The following is a 17,606-nucleotide window of genomic DNA, read 5'->3' as shown; positions in this document are numbered from 1 at the left end:
TGCCTTGAAGTTGGTGTCCGTTTCTTTTTACATGTCTGTTTAGCTGGAGATTTGATTGAGAGCATGTTTGAAGTCCTGAAAAAAAACAATTGCCCAGCAGCTACATTGCTGTTGTTCTGTGGTCCTGCAATGGCAAATGTGAACAAAGACTCATCATCCCATTGGAGCGTTGGCTGGTAGGGCTTTTGATGTCATACAATCTATTACTTGATGATGAATCTGTACATGTTTTTTTCACTTGGTTAAAGTGACCATGAATAATTGAGAGAATATAAGCAATTGACACCAGGACTATAAGACAACTTTCTTTTCACTTTCTGGGTCTTATTAATCTGTTATTATAGCTTCTTTCCACCTCAAGTGTCTCCTATTGTTTTGTCATCATTTCTTCCTGTGCCTGTTGCCCACTGGTATTGCTAGCTCCCAAGACAAATATTTCTATATATTTCAGATATGTTGGTTTTTATCTTTTATATCTTGCTATTAATCTGCGATCTACCCTTACTGTCTACCACACACACCTTGTTTTGAATTATCCAGGGTCACCACACATGCTTTCTTTGCATTGACAGTAGATGGGTTTCACACTTATCTAAGCATTGAGAGGGTGTGGTGGGATTTGAGGTGGTGAGATTTCCCTCTCTGGTGGCAGGAACTTTTAAAATAAACTTTCTTTTTTTTTCCTGGGAGATCCCTTTATTCAAGCAAACTTATTATAATTCAGATTTTCTTGATTCCCTACAGAGCTTCACAAACTCAGAAGTCAGTCCCTGCAGGGAATTTCACTTATAATGGCCTTCATTCGAAAGATCTAATTCTGTTCTCATTCAGTGTGCACATGGGAGAGTGATGGAAGTGCACAAAGAAAGGCAAGTAACCTCTGAAAAACTTGAGTTTCGATATCATCTGCATCACTCAGGGTGATGGAGGACATTCTATAACTGTGAAAAGGTTTTCAGGGGAGAGAGACAATGAGAGACATTAGGTGAGAGTTGAAGAAAGGAAAATAAAGGTGCCTTTTCTCTCTTAAATTGCTGTTTCTTTTTATTTTGTTTTTTTTTTGTCCCATATTGCTGTAACTTTTCATGCTTGAGTGTTATTATATATGCATTTTAAAAAACAACAGAAAATGCTGAATCTACTCTATGAAAGAATTGGCATGTAGATTTTGAAAAGAATGCTTTATATTTCTCCTTCTATACAGTTGTAGTTTATTTGACTGAAGCTTGCAAAAAAGTCTAAGGACAACAGAAAATGGCTTTTTCAGTTATGCAGAGAGTGGAAGACAGCCAGGGAAGCCAGAGGTCTGTTACTTGGGGCAGGTGGTATAATGCTGATGGATGAGAGAGAAGGGAAGGTTTTGTTTTTTTCTGTTAAGGAAAATGGCCACAAAGAGTATCGATTCAAAGTTACTAAAGCCCAAGATGGGTGAAGGGGTTTTAAAAGAAAACTTAACTACCTTACTGAATTCAAGTTTTTGGCTATTTGGCCAGGAAGAATTACCTCTTACAAATAAATTGTAAATGGACTTAGGGGGCCATTTTTTTTAGTTCATTACTATTTAAAACTAGTGGATGATTGATTATTAGAGAGGGTTAAATACGAATCAAACTTCAAGAAGAATCAGATTGTGTACTATAAAGTTCATGGAAGGTACTTGATTCAGAGAAACAAAACAACACAAAACAAAACAAAAAACTCAAAACATTTTTAAAAAGTCGTCTACTTATTCTATGATCAGGAAGTAGTGTTTGTGGATCGCATGAGTGCAAACAGATTTTTTAAAGCCATTCTTGTCTCCTTTAAACAATTCCTAATACTTTGTGGAACCTTTGAATTACACAATCCCTTTGTGGATAAATTGAGAAAAATATGGTGAAATAAGTGAGTTTCATACCTATTTTGCATATGACCTACTCACAGAACTATTTTTACACTATGAGCCTGTTGAAATATTATTTTCTTGAAATAATACTTATTCTTACTACACATTATACAGTCTACATTTTTCTTTGAGTAGCATTTTGGGAAAAAGATTCATCATAGGTCATTGTATTGATTTTATTTTTTGGTATGAATCACAGCCCATAAATGATAGATCAAATGGGCAGCCTGTAATCTACCTAATAACTAGACTAGATACTCTACACATACATCTTGGATCCTTATTACAGATGAAGACATAAAAGACAGTTATAAAATCCATAGTTGATGCAAAACTGGGAAAGTTAGTGAAGATACTAGATTTTAAGAGAAGAATACAAAAAAAGGGTACTGAACCAAACAAGATGTAGATGCAGACTAATGCAGCACTGTAGTATGGTTAAAATAAAGAATTGTGTAATACTAGTGACGAGATAGAGCTAAGAGGCAGGGTCATTTAGTACTCTGCTATTGAATCATGTGTCAAAAGGATGACATTAGCGGCTGAAGAGATGGCTTTTGCTCTTATTGTCCTTGCAAAGGACCTGAGTTTGGATTCTAGCACTCATACTTGGCAGATAAAACTACCTGTAACTCCAATTCCAGGGGATCTAAAACTTTCTTCTGCTTCTGTGGGCACCTACACACACAGGACACATGGACACATGCAGACTTATATACATGCACATAAAATAAAATCTTTAAAGTGTAACATCATTGTGAAAAATATCAATCCAACTTAGCTGTGGTTTCCCAATGTATGCTTTTTGCTCATGAACATATCCCCAAACTGCCTTGGTGGTCATTATAAGAGTTATCATTGAGTAGGAGTAGATTTGCTGGGATTCTTAAGATTTATTATTTTATAAATGGAAGCTTATTTTGTTTAAAGTAAATATTATATGCTAAAAACAACCAGAAAAAGGAAACAAATCAAAGTATGTGCCTTTTAGGCAATGGGAAATTAGTATTATCTGTGCTTGCATGTCGGCTGTTGGGTTGAATTTTGTTGTAGCATTAGGCTTTCTTAAAATAGGAAATACAGCTCTCAGAGTTACCCTTGGTATGACTTCCAGGTCCATTGTATATAAGCATGAGAGGCAAGGGCAGAGGAGGAAGACTGAAATGAAGCAATGAAAATGAATATCTGACTCTTTCCAGAATCAATTCATTCCCTGAAGTGAAAAATCTGGTTACTTAGAAAGGGAAGTTATACTTCAGAGTTTGTACTGAGAGCGGTTGAGCTTCATGTTTTACTTAAAAATATATTGATTTTGAGTAAGTGGCTGATTTTATTGCCAAAGCAAATTTCATTTCTTGAGATGATTAGGTTTTCTTAAACTATTTCCTAACTGTCAGTAAACACATGTTCTGTGACTAAACAGCATAGTCCTCAACCAAGTGGCATTCATCTCTTGGCTAAATAAAAGGATGTCTGATCAACTCCAATTTTGAAAATGTGTAAGTTAGAAGAATGTACACCTGCAGCCTGAAACTTTCTTTCTGTCCAGGGACTGATTTTATCACTCTATAATTCAATGGTCACAGCATACTATGCATCCTTCTCACTAACCACTTTCTTATCCATTGATGTGAACAATAAAACTAATCTTTTAAGTATGGCTGGGTTGTGGAGATAAAATGGAACAGTGTATAACAACAACACTATAACACTGTATGTACATGCATCTCTCCCTCTCTCTCTCTCTCTCTACACAGACACACACACACACACACACACACACACACAGAGAGAGAGAGAGAGAGACAGAGAGAGAGAGAGAGAGAGAGAGAGAGAGAGAGAGGGAGAGAGAGAGAGAGAGAGAGAGACAGGCAGGCAGACAGACAGACATTCACTCACTGGAAATTTTCAGTCATAAAGAACGAAGTTATGTCATTTGCAAGAAAGTGGATGCAACAGAAAATACTCATATGAATCAAATTTAGCTGATCTCAGAAAGACAAATCTATGTTTTCTAGATTTTCTATAGACATACATAATAGGAATCTAGTGAAGCTGAGGAATAAAGGGGACTAATGAGTGGAAAGAGGAGAGAAAAAAGAGAAGCACAGAGAGTATGGAAGGGGATGTGTACACTGTTAATGTACACTTGCATAAAAGCATCCTTATGTACTTCAGTATCATTTGTAGTGAAAATTTAACAATAACACTTTAAAATTCTTAATACAGGTTGGCAGTTATTTTTAGAACTTCACTAGAGGGTATTATGACCTGCTATTAAGGATTTGATTTCTTAGGCTCCGTTTTTCTATGAAAGTGCAGAAGATTAAGTTACAAGAAAAATTATCAAGTTAGAACATAAGTACAATGAAAAATAAAGAAGACAAAGAAGCCTTCTCTTGCATCATTTTTCAAAACGTGTAGATATTATGCTAGCATGGGTAGGATTGGCATTGTTGGAGACATGATAGTTTTGAATTGCAGGGAAGATAAGACAACATGGTTATATTTTTGTAGAGATACATTTGCATGAATGCTTGGTTCATCTTTCTTACACCATAAGGTCTGGATGTTTTCTATTTAACATTTATTTACCTGAAAAGTTTCAAAAGGGAGGAACCTCATAAAAATCCTTTGATCATATATGATGCTATCTCATAGTCTTAGAAACAGTACGCACGTCTTAAGCTGCATCTAGTATATTCCTATCAGCACAGAGTGTGAAGCTTTGTTGAGATGTTTGTCTCTGCCTTCATCCAGCTGTATATTTTGACTTACTAAGATATGAAGCTGAGCAGTGTGTAAGCCCAGCTGGACCACTGTAAGTAAGTATTATAAACAACTGAGCTTTTGCTCTTAGAAAGTGTTATGAAGCTCCCTACTGAGCTTTGTTTTTTTCTAAGTGACGACTGTCCATGTTCTTAAGGATGGCCAGGAGAAACATGGGTCACAGTTGTCTGAACAGATGGAATAAACACCAAGGATCTAGGCAGCTGTGCCACCCACGGTCCTTGCTGGAATCTTTTCTCCACTCATCAATTAGACTGCATTCATTGTACTTCTGTTCTAACTTGATAATTTACTCATACCTAAGAGCTGATATATTTTAAAGCCAAAGTCTCTTGTCTAGCCAACCCTTGTTTAAAACAGCTTACATCTTCTTCTATTCAAACACCTGAAAAAATTATTTTTTCATTTTCCCTCATTGTCTACTCTACCACAGTACTTCAGAGTCACTAACATTGTAATATCAAATGGCTTTTAAAAAACCCTTCTTTTATTCCATGACATCTACTCAACATGAGAGATACTGTTCTTGTTTTCTTGGGATGTTTATACCTTCTTGGATTTTTATCTTACTTGATCTTTTATTCTTATCCTTTTTTTGTGGTACACACATTTTTTTCTTTTGCTATTTGAAATTTACTGTTTTCTAGAGTTTGGTTTTAAACCCTTTCTTTTCTTTGCATGCTATGTATGCTTCCCAAGTGTTCTCACTGGACACCTAAGTGCCATTTCTGTAGCTACAAGCAAATAGATAATCATGAATAGAATCTTCATTTCATATCTTCATCTTTAGATTAGTATATGGTTTTCTTCAAAGCCTCTTTGCTTAGAATAGGCATCTCATACTCAAGCATACCCTAAAATGAACCCGTTATCCAATTGTTGCTCAAATCTGTTTCCCTTTCTTTTTGCCATCCTTGTACTTGCTTAAGTTAGAAATTCAGTCAATCAACACACCTGTGAGTTGAGTTCCAAGATTTGATAAATCTATTTTCTCAATTCATATTTTGATACTTTACACCCAGCTTCTAATAGTGTCTGCTTATGCAACTTCATAAAAGTGGGCAGCATCATGGCCAGGCTCACTACACTGGTGTGGTACAAAGAACTAGCAGCTCAGCATCTGTGCTAGTTTGAATGAGAACGGCCCCATAGACTCATATATTTGAATGTTTGGTTCCCCAGTCAGTGGACTTTGTTTAGGAGGAATTAGGAGGTATAGTCTTGTTGGAAGAGGTGTGTCATTGGAGGTGGGCTTTGAGGTTTCAAAAGCCCAAGCCAAACCTAGGCTTACTCTTGTTACCTCCTGTCTGCAGATCAGGATGTAAGCTCTCACCTGCTGCTCCACAGTATCATACCTGCTTGCCCTCCTGTTGCTATGTTCTCCACTATGACCATTATGGTCTAACCCTCTGAAACTAATCAGACTCCAAATTAAATGCTTTCTTCTGTAAGTACTAGCCATGGCATTGCCCCAGTAGAACAGAAACCAAGAAAACACATCAAAAAGCAGCTTACTTTGTATAGCACTTTCTTCCCCCTCTCCCTTCCTTTTCCCTCCCTCCCTGATCTCTTTCTCCCTCTCTCTCCTCAAGACTATCTCACTATGTAGCTCCAGTGTTCTAGAACTTATTATATTATGTACACCAGGGGTAGCATTGATTTCACAGAGATTTGTCTGCCTCTGCCTTTCAAGCGCTGGAATTAAAAGCGTGTGCTACTATACCTGGCTTGTATATCAGCTTCTGAAAAGAATGTTTAATCGCTGATATAGTCTGTTCTTGTCATATCTATATCACTCCTACAGCTTTTAAATAGTCTCTTATCCTCTAACAGTTTTTGCTCCACTCCATTGTCTATTCTCTAATCACAAACATCTTCTGAAACACTTTTTGAAAGCAATGCTGGGTATTAAGCCTAGGACCTTGCATGAGAGGCAATAAATTTATCACTGAGCAACATTTGTACGATTTGGATTTATTTTCTTTCCCTTTTTATTTTAGAGACGAGGTATGCAACCCTGACTGGAACACATTATGTAGACCAGGGCTTGCCTTGAACTTACAGAGATCTGTCTGCCTTTGCATCACCAGCACTGAGATTAAAGGCATATTGCCACCACACATGGTGCATTTCCTCTCTTATTACTGGTACTTGCTTTCCATTTTCTCCTGGATGAAATAAAAGCTCCATTATGCTTACAAGCTCCCTCACCATTTCACCCCTAGTCATGTCTCTGCTTCAGCTCTACCCAGGCCTTTGGATCATTTTTTTTTAACCATAACTGCATTTGCTGAGTGAGTACAGATCATACTATCTACTGTAAGTTGCAAACAAAAAGGGGTGAGAGCTATTATAGTATCAATTGTGGTTGAAAAGTGTCATACTTTCCCTCTATTGAGACAGAGAATTCTCTTTTCTGAATAACTTTTCCACAGAATCACATCAGTTGTTTAGAGTTGATTGATCACAGTACTAAGTGTTCTATTTTAAGTTAAAAATAACTCACAAATGAGTCACATATATGTATCTTTTCTCTCTCTACTCCCTATATAAATACATTCACACCCTTCCACATTTCCATAAATAATGCTCTTTTTCTTTGGCTTCTGCAAGATCTTGAATCATAGAAAGTTAAACTGTTCTAAGAACTTGAACATCGGATCTACTCAAATATCTAATAAGAAGTTTGTTAATTTTATCCATTTTTCCAGGCCTTCCCACTCCTCATTTTATTTTTTAACTTGACTCAGATGACTTCATTTTTTGGAGTGAGGGAGGGACAGAAAAAGAGAGAACTCGAGTAGGTGCATCTCTAGCATTTTAAAGAGCACAAATGGTGGTGGGGAACGGTATTAGAACTAATGACTAAAGAAAGACTGGATAATGTGTTATTTTAATTTTCCTTGTTATCCTCAGATTCATATGCTATGGAAAAAGAAGCTACTAGGATATCTTACTAGAAATTGATGGCACCAGTTGCTTATGTAACTTATCTAACAGTGACCCTACATTTATTCCTAATGGGACCCCATTTCCATTCAAGGATTAAGAAGCAGTATGCTCAAAGAAAATAACTCGTTTCTAGAGTCTCAATTCATTCAGAAAATTCCATCTCTCCTTTGTGAGCGAGTAAATATAGTATATATACACATATACTGCTTATTTCTGGACAATGTGACTGAAGAAAGAAGTCTACTGGCATCTTTGTTTAATTTTTGGACATTTCACTACATGAAATGATTAAGCTTTATTGTTGAAAATACTTTTAGACAACGTTGGGTTATCTTTAGCAGAAACTACCCTCCCTGATGCATTAATCAATGCTGAAATTCTCAATATTACTCTAATTACTTTGAAACTATCATTAGAGTTACAGGTCTGTAAAATGTTAGAGCATAGCCTCTTCAAGGATTGTCTAGCCTCTTTACATTTTACCCATCAACTATTTGTGTTACAGAATAAGAAAAAGTATCCAAAGAATGCTGAAATAATGTTGTATAGTCTATAATCTCTCTACATGTCATTTACACATTGAATAAGACTTTTGGGTCCATATGAATGCTACCCTGATTTTTACCTCTTTATTCTGTGGTGGAAAGTTTTTTAAATCATACTTTATTTATTCTTTGAGAAAGTAGTATAGCACATTTCTATCATATTTTTCTCATTCAAAAAAAAAAAAAGCCACTAAAAGCCATAGGGTTTGTCCAAGTACTCCTGAGGACAGGGCCAGTATCAGAGTTTTGCTAAACATGTATAAAACAAATCTGAGAAAGGTGTTGCTTTTATTTAAGAAATCTTAAAACATCTCCCAGAAATAGCGTTTATATACACATGAATAACATGCCATACTCAAGTATTTATTAAACAGATTTCTAAAGACTTTGATCATCACTACTTTGTTAAAGTTCATTTGCTAGTATATACAAAAATAAATAAAATTGGGTTGGCAAAATAGATCAGCTAGTTAAGGGACTTGCTACTGAGCTTGGTGACCTGAATTTGATTGCTGGTACTCACATGGTAGAAAGAAAGAACCCATTTCTGAAAGTTGTCCTTTGACTTCCACATATATCCCACCTCCTTCCTCCCCCAATATATAAATAAATAAAGTAAAAATAAAAATAGTAACATTGTATATTTCAGGAAATAGTGCAATATAATTTTATTTGATTCAAATTTGGAAGGCTTTGCTATATCCATATTTTTTCTAACATTACTCCCACTCCTGCTCACTATTTTCAAAGTTTTCTGAGAAGGGAAAAAAGTAACTTACACAAAGAGGAGATTCTGCTATCTGACATTATAGCAGATGCACCAGGCTTCCTTTCTATGTAATTTCTGCATGAGAAAATTGTTATCCATTTCCACGATGCCAAACGGTGATATTGCTTGACAAGCAGCAGTGCCTACCTGAGTGATGTCCATTCCAGAGTCACAGCTCAGTGGCTGTGTGGAAGTCAGACCGTTTGAGCCAATTACAGTTGTGATCACAGCGTTCTCATCAATTCTTCGGATCATAGTCCCATCCACAAAGTAAATGAATCCATTCTTATCTACTGTGATGCCTGTTGGGGAAAAACAAATTAGCATTAATAATCTAATAGACCACATTTACAGTAAGTTCAGTATCTTGAAAACGTCATCGCAATGGACAGACATCGTATAGACACGCAGATTTAGTTTTGCTCAGCACAGACAGGGCAGAAATGGGGAATGGTGGTTGTGACACACACTCATTTTTGTCATGGTTTGAAAAGAAATGACAAGTAACATACAAAGATAAAGCTTGGTCTAATAGTTTTGTTTTCTTCATCTTCATACCTGTGCTCCTTTGCTATTTGCTTACCCCTACACGCAGGCAGAAAGGAAAATCAGAGGAGGCAGTGTCTGTCACATTTCTTTTAGCATGTTGATACTTGGGCCACTGCATATTTCCATGGTTGCATTAGGAAATAATTGACTTGGAAAGGATTAGCGCTATTTTCAAGAACCTATATTTAGTTCAAAGGGAATTTGTAATACTTCTGATGAATTAAACTGAAGACTTTTCTCTGTATTACCTATTCAAAAGGTGGGAGGGGAAGCTATAGCACTGTGCAGAGAAAAGCTAAGGTTCTAGAAAAATCAATTTTTTCTGATTTTTCTTCTTTTTCATTTATTGTTTTAAAATGCCATGCATGCATATAACATATTTTGACCAAATACCTCCACTCCCTCCCTCCAAGTCCTATGTTTTCCCACCATATTCCTTCCCAAATTTATGGACCTTTTTGTTTAAACCACTGAGTCCACTTACTGTTTCCAGTATGAGAAGGACAGTCAAACTTCATTGTAGATTTTGCATACTGTTAATTCTTGTCTGGTTTATTGAAATGTATATTAAAAGAGTACTTAGAAACCATTCTATCTAGTAATGGATATATGCATTATAATTGATCTTTCACTTTCAAGTATTTGTCCCCCAAATCTCATGTTTTAACATTATCTTTCTTTGGCAAAATTTGAAAAAGTGGTATGCCTTATTTATGATACTGTGTTTTTTTTCTCCTGAGTATTGGCTCAGAGGTCAGCTTAAAACCCCATCATTCATAAACTGGGTGGCATAGGCAATTATATGGCTAGGGTACTATTTTAAGGATAATATGAAATAGTAGATGGAAAAAATCATCAAACCTACACAAGGAGCATGCATATCATTCACCTCTCCTTTTCTTTGACATTTTTCAGAATGTTCTTGAAATACCTGTGAGGACATACAGTGGTGGATGCTTGAAATGATGTATAATAATGAACCACATATATACTATGTGCTTTTGATGAAAATCAACATTTGAATATATGCCCATGGTGATATGATGAAGTTTAATTTAGAAATTAGTCACAGTAAAATATTACCTACCATAACCTAATAAGAAAACAAAAAGGATATTCACAATATTATAATAAATAAGTTATACATATATGATGTTCTATAGAGTATCTTATATTGTATTCAGACTTATTCTTAGTTTTATGTATGTGTATGTTTATATGTATTCCAATGTACATATGCCTGTTTGCATGTGTTTGTGTTTGTGTGTGGAAGCCAGAGGACAAGTTTGAGTGTTATTCTTCAGACACTATCTCCTTCATTTTTTTTATTTAGACAGGGATGCTCACTGCTTGAGCTTGCCAGATAGGCTAGGCTGAGTGACAAGCAAGATTAGAGATTAAGGAGTCTCTGCTTCCCCAGCACTAGGAATACAAGTGTAGGTCATCACATGTGCCCTTTTTGTTTTAATTAATATTTATTTGCTTATTTGCATCCCAAACACTGCCCCCTTCCTGGTCACTCTCTCACAGAGTCCCTCTCCCATACCCTCTCCTTCTCATCTGAGAGGGTGGGGCCCCCTGGGTACCCCCAACTCTGGAGTGGAGGCAGTTCCTAAATCATGGAATGCATGTCTTTGAAAATATGGATTCTGGGGATGGAAAGATGGGTCAGTGGTTAAGAGAACTGAGTACTCTTCCAAAGGTCCTGAGTTCAATTCCCAACAACCACATGGTGGGTTCTGATCTGTGATGGGATCCAATGGCCTCTTCTGGTGTATCTGAAGACAGCTACAGTGTACTCATATACATAAAATAAATAAATCTTTAAAAAACATGGATTCTAAGGATCAAATTCAGGTTCTTGTGTTTGAAGGCAAGTACTTTACCAGCTGAGTCTTCTCCCCAGCTCATAAGCCTCTTTATTCTTGTGAACCTATGAGATGATAAAACACCTACATATTGGGATTGAGTAAGATGAGCTACATATGCATTAGGCTACAATATACAAGTAATTTGAACCCAACACTGTGATACTACAACAGTTGATCTGAAAACTGAGATGGTTAAGTAATTAATGGGCAGGTGGTAAATATGTTCTTGATACTCTGAGTGTTTCATATTGCAGAAGGGTAAGGAAATATGTTGTGAGATTTTAGCATGGCACTCAGAAAAGTATACAATTTGAAATTTATTATTAATATTTCCCACATATAACTAAATTTGTGCAAACTGAAATTTCACACAAGGAGGAAACTACTTTGCTTTTGAAATTATTCACACATTATTCTTTCCCCGTTTCCCTTTTATTTAGACTCAGTGAAATCTACCAGGCATATGTGAAAGTTAGAAAAAATCTGTAATAATAAAAACAAAATTTTAATATAGTGTAACACCTGTCCAAGCATGAATACACACACACACACACACACACATTTGCTTGGCAAAATGTAAATCACTGTTGTGATTTGAATGCAAAATGTCTCCCATAGGTTTATATGATACCTGGTTGCAGTTTGTGATGCTATTTGAGAAAGTTGGAAAATGTTTAGGAGCTAGAACCTTACTGGGCAGCCTTGAGGTTTAATAATGGGGATTCACTTCTTATTCCTAAGTGGAGATGCAATGTGACCAGCCACCCTCATGGTCCAGTCACTATTTCTTCTCTGCCTGTTTCCATGTATTCCCTACCATAATGGGATGTATACCTCTAGAACTTAACCCCAAAATGAATTTGTTCTTTTTAAAAGTGCTTTCATTCATGGTATTTTTTGTCACAACAACAATATACTTAACTAAGATACTCATCTACAGACAATTTGTGACTCTAATGTAAGATGGGCTTGGTGTCACAAGCTGATATTCTTAACTATTCAAGAGGCTTGAGGCGGGATGATCACTACTTCAAGACCATCCTGGACAACTTAGTAAGACCCCATTTTTTAAATGAACAAAATGAAGGCTGGAGAGATGGCTCAGTGGGTAAAATGCTGGCTCTGTCAGCATGAATGTTGGGAGTGGATGGAGTCCTGAGTGAATGTATATTACTGACATGAACATTGCCATGTCAAGAACTCTAATGTCTCAGGTCCATGGCAAAACCATCCCCAGATCAGGCTCAGAGGAATGGCAAAGGATTTTGCTGTTGCAAGTTTCAATGTTGACATTTTATGCAGAAACTATTATCCTCTGGGACGACTCCAACCTGATACTCTCCCACTAGAGAGATTTAGCTAATCCACTTCCTCATTTGTGTTGAATATAATAAACGTGCTGATTTTCTGGGCTGCTGTTGATGTGTTTCTATAAGAGTACATGAGCTACCCAATCTAAGTTTTTCTGTATATGTGTTTGTAGTATCTTAATTTCCCATCACTCCAGGGGAGGTCAATCCTAAAGCTTTATAGGTTGCAGCACATGAGGATCTCAGTTCAGACCCTAAGAACCTAAATAGCTTTCTGTGTATGGTTGTAACCCCAGTCTTGTGGCTGTGGAAATAGGGCGGACCATGGACAGGGGAAGAGCTCACTGTTTAGTCACTCTTAGCCAAATTGAACATCTCCCAATTCAGGGAAGAGATTCTGTGTCAAAATATAAGATGGAGAAATTATTGAAAAAGACATTTGAATGTCAACCTCTGGCTTGTCCATATGCCCACATGAGTGAATGCATCCCCTACATAATGGACACATACACATACACTAACACATACATACAAACACAGGACAAATGGCTGGGGATATTATCTCAGTGCTAGAGAGTTTTAACGTTCATTCAGCATAACTGCAAAAAAAAAAAAAAATCCAGCCCAATGATCGGCTCTTAGATGAGCTAATGCATTGGTATGAGGTTAATATTCAGATTTGGCACAGGGATATAATTGATCAATCACTGTGTTCCTTTTATTCTTAACATTTATAAAAGTTATAAAATTCATTTTAATTTTCCCTAAAACCTCTTAAAACCTTTTATATGTTTTGTCAGTCCTCCAAGGATAACACTATATAAGAGATTCTTATGTCAACAAATCCCTTTATCATGTTTAGAAGTGTATGTACCTTTAATGAAGTCAATAAATGGAGTCTTAATATTGGCACAGGTCAAATGATGTTGGCATAGGAATACTTATCCCCCCTCCCCAAGAGCATTCTGGTTGATGGTGATCCAAGGGGAATGATGCTTTTGGTTTCTCTAATGTTTTGGCACAATCATTTTCTTAACTGCCAACAATTTAATCTGGCTTGTATTAGGCCTCTGATTTAAGACCTCCTTCTAAGGTCTTTATATTAAACATCACTGAATATAAAAATTAAGATTTCACTGTCATGAGAGGGTTGAATAAATGATCAAGACTGAAGCCTGGAGACAAAGGAGGGAAAGCTTAAGCCTGAAAGAGTACTTCTAAGAGGTGTGCTCAAACTGTGTGAACTCAGAGTCACGTACTAAGTAGGTACTGAATGGCAGCCTGTTAGACTTTGAGGATCAAAGGACAATGATTCTTTGTATACTGAAGTGGGGATTAAGAGAAACAATAACAATTTTAGTACTAATGCTAAAAATACACTGAAGCCTTGCTTTAAGAGGTAGGAGAAAATCAGAATTGGATCTTCTGAAAATGAGAGTAGGTTCCCCATGGATGCAAAAAAGTAATTCTTCCCTAACTAATGTCATAGGGGAGGTGTTTCCTGTCAGCTTTCCATTATCATAAAAAAAGTATTATAAGCAATCAACTTGAAAAGAAAAAAAAGGAAAAAAGAGAAAAAGAGAAAAATTTTGTTTTAATTCCTAACCCTTAAAATTATAATCATGGTTGGTTGCTCCTCACCCCAACACTGACCTAGGGCTTCAGGTGTCAGTTCACGATGGGATCCACGGTGGTAAAAGACATTATTTCATGGATATATGTGGAAAAGGCAATGCCCTATTATTCCCTTCAAGATCACACCAGCAATGATAAGAGGCCTTAAAGTTTCTACTATATCCTAGTAGTGCTGTGCTGCACACTAAGCCTTTAATACTTGGGTCTTTGAGAGTCCATTTCGGATTCTAAACGGCAGCAAATCTTTGAACCTTCATGCTCATAACAATGAAGGACAATTTTGTCTCTGTACTACTAGACTGGTGAACTTTAGCAGGGTTGAGAATTTGACCTAATCCAGGGCTTAACCTTGCTTTCACATCCCCTTTGCACTTGTAAGTTTGGTGAAGTTCTAACCACTGTGCATCTGTCTTTTTCTGTCTGTTCATATCAGATGACTTTCACACATGAGTGCACTTTGAAATACTCACTCCTCTATTGCCTTCAGGGCATATTTTTCTGACAGTTTGTAGAATATTCTCCTTTTATATATTTGTAAATCAACTTCTTTTTATCAAGGCACAAGTTCCAAATGTACTCTTTTGCGCCCCTTGGGGCTCTTTAATTAACTTTGATTGGGTCACATTTAAGCCTGGCATTGATAAAGAAATAGTAGAATGGTCTTTGAGGGACCTGCTTGGTTAGGCGTTTTGTGAAAACACCTAGGTATATTTTCTTTTGCTTCTCAGTCAACCATCCAACCAAACAACAATCACACACACACAAAAAAACAATTTCCCAAAACACAGTTTCACCAATTCTTCCCCTGTGAGAATTAAGATATATTATTCAGTTGTCACTGGAAGTAAAATTCAAATTAGAAATTTCATGCAGAACAAAGAGCATTATTTTTGTTCATTATTTGGGGGAGGTGTTCCATCCCATAATGAGACTTGTGGTGGCAATGCTGCAGTATGATGTATTAGTGCTTGTTAGACTTAGTGGGAGGACGTGACACATACCAAGGATATTTTAAGCTTTATTCTTCAGAGATGTGAAAGTGAGTGATTTCAGATCACATAAAGCCATATGGGGCTAGCAGGATCTGCAGATTCAATTTCATTTCATATATTTACATTGTTGTACTCTGAGTTCCAAACCTTGGTGTCCAATGTTGTAGGCATAATTTAACAGTCACATCATTTGATGTGCTAACCAACAGTGTTTTTTATTATCACTTATAATACAATACTCCACAGTCTTGGATAAGAAAAGATTTAAACTGCATTCAGAAAATCACTTCCAGGATTTAAAAATGTAACCAGTGTTCATTCTTAAACCAAACAAGGACATATGGATCTCTGCACTTACCAAAAGTTCAGACAGTGATGCTGAGTGAGTGGGGATAGAAGTGGGAACAACAACAACAACAACACACACACACACACACACACACACATACACACACACACACACACACACACACACACACACACACACACACACCAAGCTTGAGTCCTCATACTTACACACCTCCACCAAGGAAAACACTGGGCTCAGATGCCTGTACAGCATGTTAAACTTGGAGCACATCTTTAGTTGTGTGAGAAAATAAATAAATTCCTGAAAATTAGTGCACATAGTGAAAACACTGACAGACCATAACCTGTCTCCATTCATCAGCATTAAGCCCCAACAAGCAGCTTCTATGAAGGGACTGTCTCATAAATACAGTGCATCCTGTAAGACATTATTCATAATGTCTTAGGCAAAGTAGGGGACATTATATAATATCTGAACCACAAGCTCTTTTCTCTGTGAAGCATCACTCTGTATGAAATGGCTGCAAATTACAGGTGAAATTATTTGACTTCTTATCTTGTATTATTATCCTCCAATGAATAAATAAGATAACTCTTAGGAAGGCAACTGCCTAAACCTGAAACAGCCTGGATAGTTACTAACAAATTTATCACCTGTTGGGGAACAGGATGTTCCTGATCAATATTGAAGGAAAGGGGGCGTGCTGTTGTGATCACCAGGAGTCCCAATGTGGAGCCAGATAGCCTGAAAATGGCAGCTAAAACCCTATAGTAGATAACAGAAAACTCAGAAGTTTTGATTGTGTCCAATGACAATTTCAAATGTTGGCAGACGACATCTCTGTTTATCATTTAAAAATTCCAGCTGCTGAGACTATCTACATTTTAAAAAATTATTTCTATGTGAATGAAAGTTCTTTTTCAGAATATAAGCTTTGAAAAATAGTCATAACAAGGAGGGTTAAAGAGAGCATGAAATAGGTCAGTGAAGGCCCTAAGAAAAATCAGAGAGAGAAAGAGACAGATGAATGCTGGTACAAGAATTGGTTTTCAGCCTCTCCAAGGTTGTCAACCCTATTTCCTCCCATCTTGGGACCATTATTTGGGTTCTTTTTGCTTTTTTCTGCTGGTCCCTGGCTTTCAAATAGGCGGACTAACTCTGTGATACAACAGATAAATAATTTGGTAGCAAAACCTACTCAGATACATTATCATAAGTTAGCTATGGAGGATCACGAGTCTCAAGATGAGGCTGTTACTTTATACAGGGTGTTCCCAAAACCCATCTCCACCCAACCTAAAAGAGGGGACTTCTGCCCCTAGACCAAGCAGAGAGGGGCCACCCAGAACCCCCTCTGACAGGTGATCTGAATTCTTGCTTAGGCTGTGAGGCTAAGCACTGCAAGAGAATATAAATAAAAGATAAAAATATCAAAAAAGACAAAAAGAAAAATAGTCATAAAATCCTCCCCATCTGTAGTTCCATCAACTAGAAAACTGAAATATTGTATTTTTTTCTTTCTTCAATATGCTTCCTTTGTGTGTGAGAGAGTTAAGTGGTTAAAATAATATGTAGGTAAACTTTAAACTTAATACGGTGCCAGCTTAATCTCCAGGAGTAAGAGCTGAATTGTGTAAACAACATTGACTGGATGATTGTAAAACTTTTTTTTAAGTCAAAGAGTGGTAGTTTATTTTGCTTTGTTCATGTTCATCTAAATTCTTTTAAAATTGCTATCACATAAAGGTGCTCACACCTAAGGCAGGAACATTTTTTTCTTCAACTGATCTAGCTGTTGTCCTCTTAATTACCTACTGGGATCAGAAAGGGCCAAACAAGCTTTTGCACATCTTCACATCTGCACAATGAACCCATTAGTTTCTCTTGTTAGGTAGCTTTTAATGAAGCGTCTAGAACTTGGAGGATTTTTAGGTACCCATGTGTCACTACAGACTTTAATGAACAGCTGGGATGATTTCTTTGTGTAGTAAACAGTGT

At 36.7% G+C, this 17,606-nt stretch overlaps 1 protein-coding gene across 3 annotated transcripts in view; it reads right to left on the bottom strand.

Annotated features, from left to right (window-relative positions):
* Positions 1-17,606, bottom strand: part of Tenm1 (teneurin transmembrane protein 1) — a 559,933-nt gene that overhangs the window by 60,928 nt on the left and 481,399 nt on the right. For all 3 annotated transcript variants that reach the window (XM_028753445.1, XM_028754767.1, XM_028754112.1), the window contains one exon: positions 9,089-9,243. In XM_028753445.1, the coding sequence (XP_028609278.1) occupies positions 9,089-9,243 (155 nt within the window). The remainder of the gene's footprint in view (positions 1-9,088; positions 9,244-17,606) is intronic.

This window comes from Grammomys surdaster, unplaced genomic scaffold, assembly GCF_004785775.1.
Source record: "Grammomys surdaster isolate TR1022 unplaced genomic scaffold, NIH_TR_1.0 60, whole genome shotgun sequence".
NCBI lineage: Eukaryota > Metazoa > Chordata > Mammalia > Rodentia > Muridae > Grammomys > Grammomys surdaster.
Note: the sequence above shows the minus strand (reverse complement) of the source record. Positions and strands in the feature narration are given on the sequence as shown.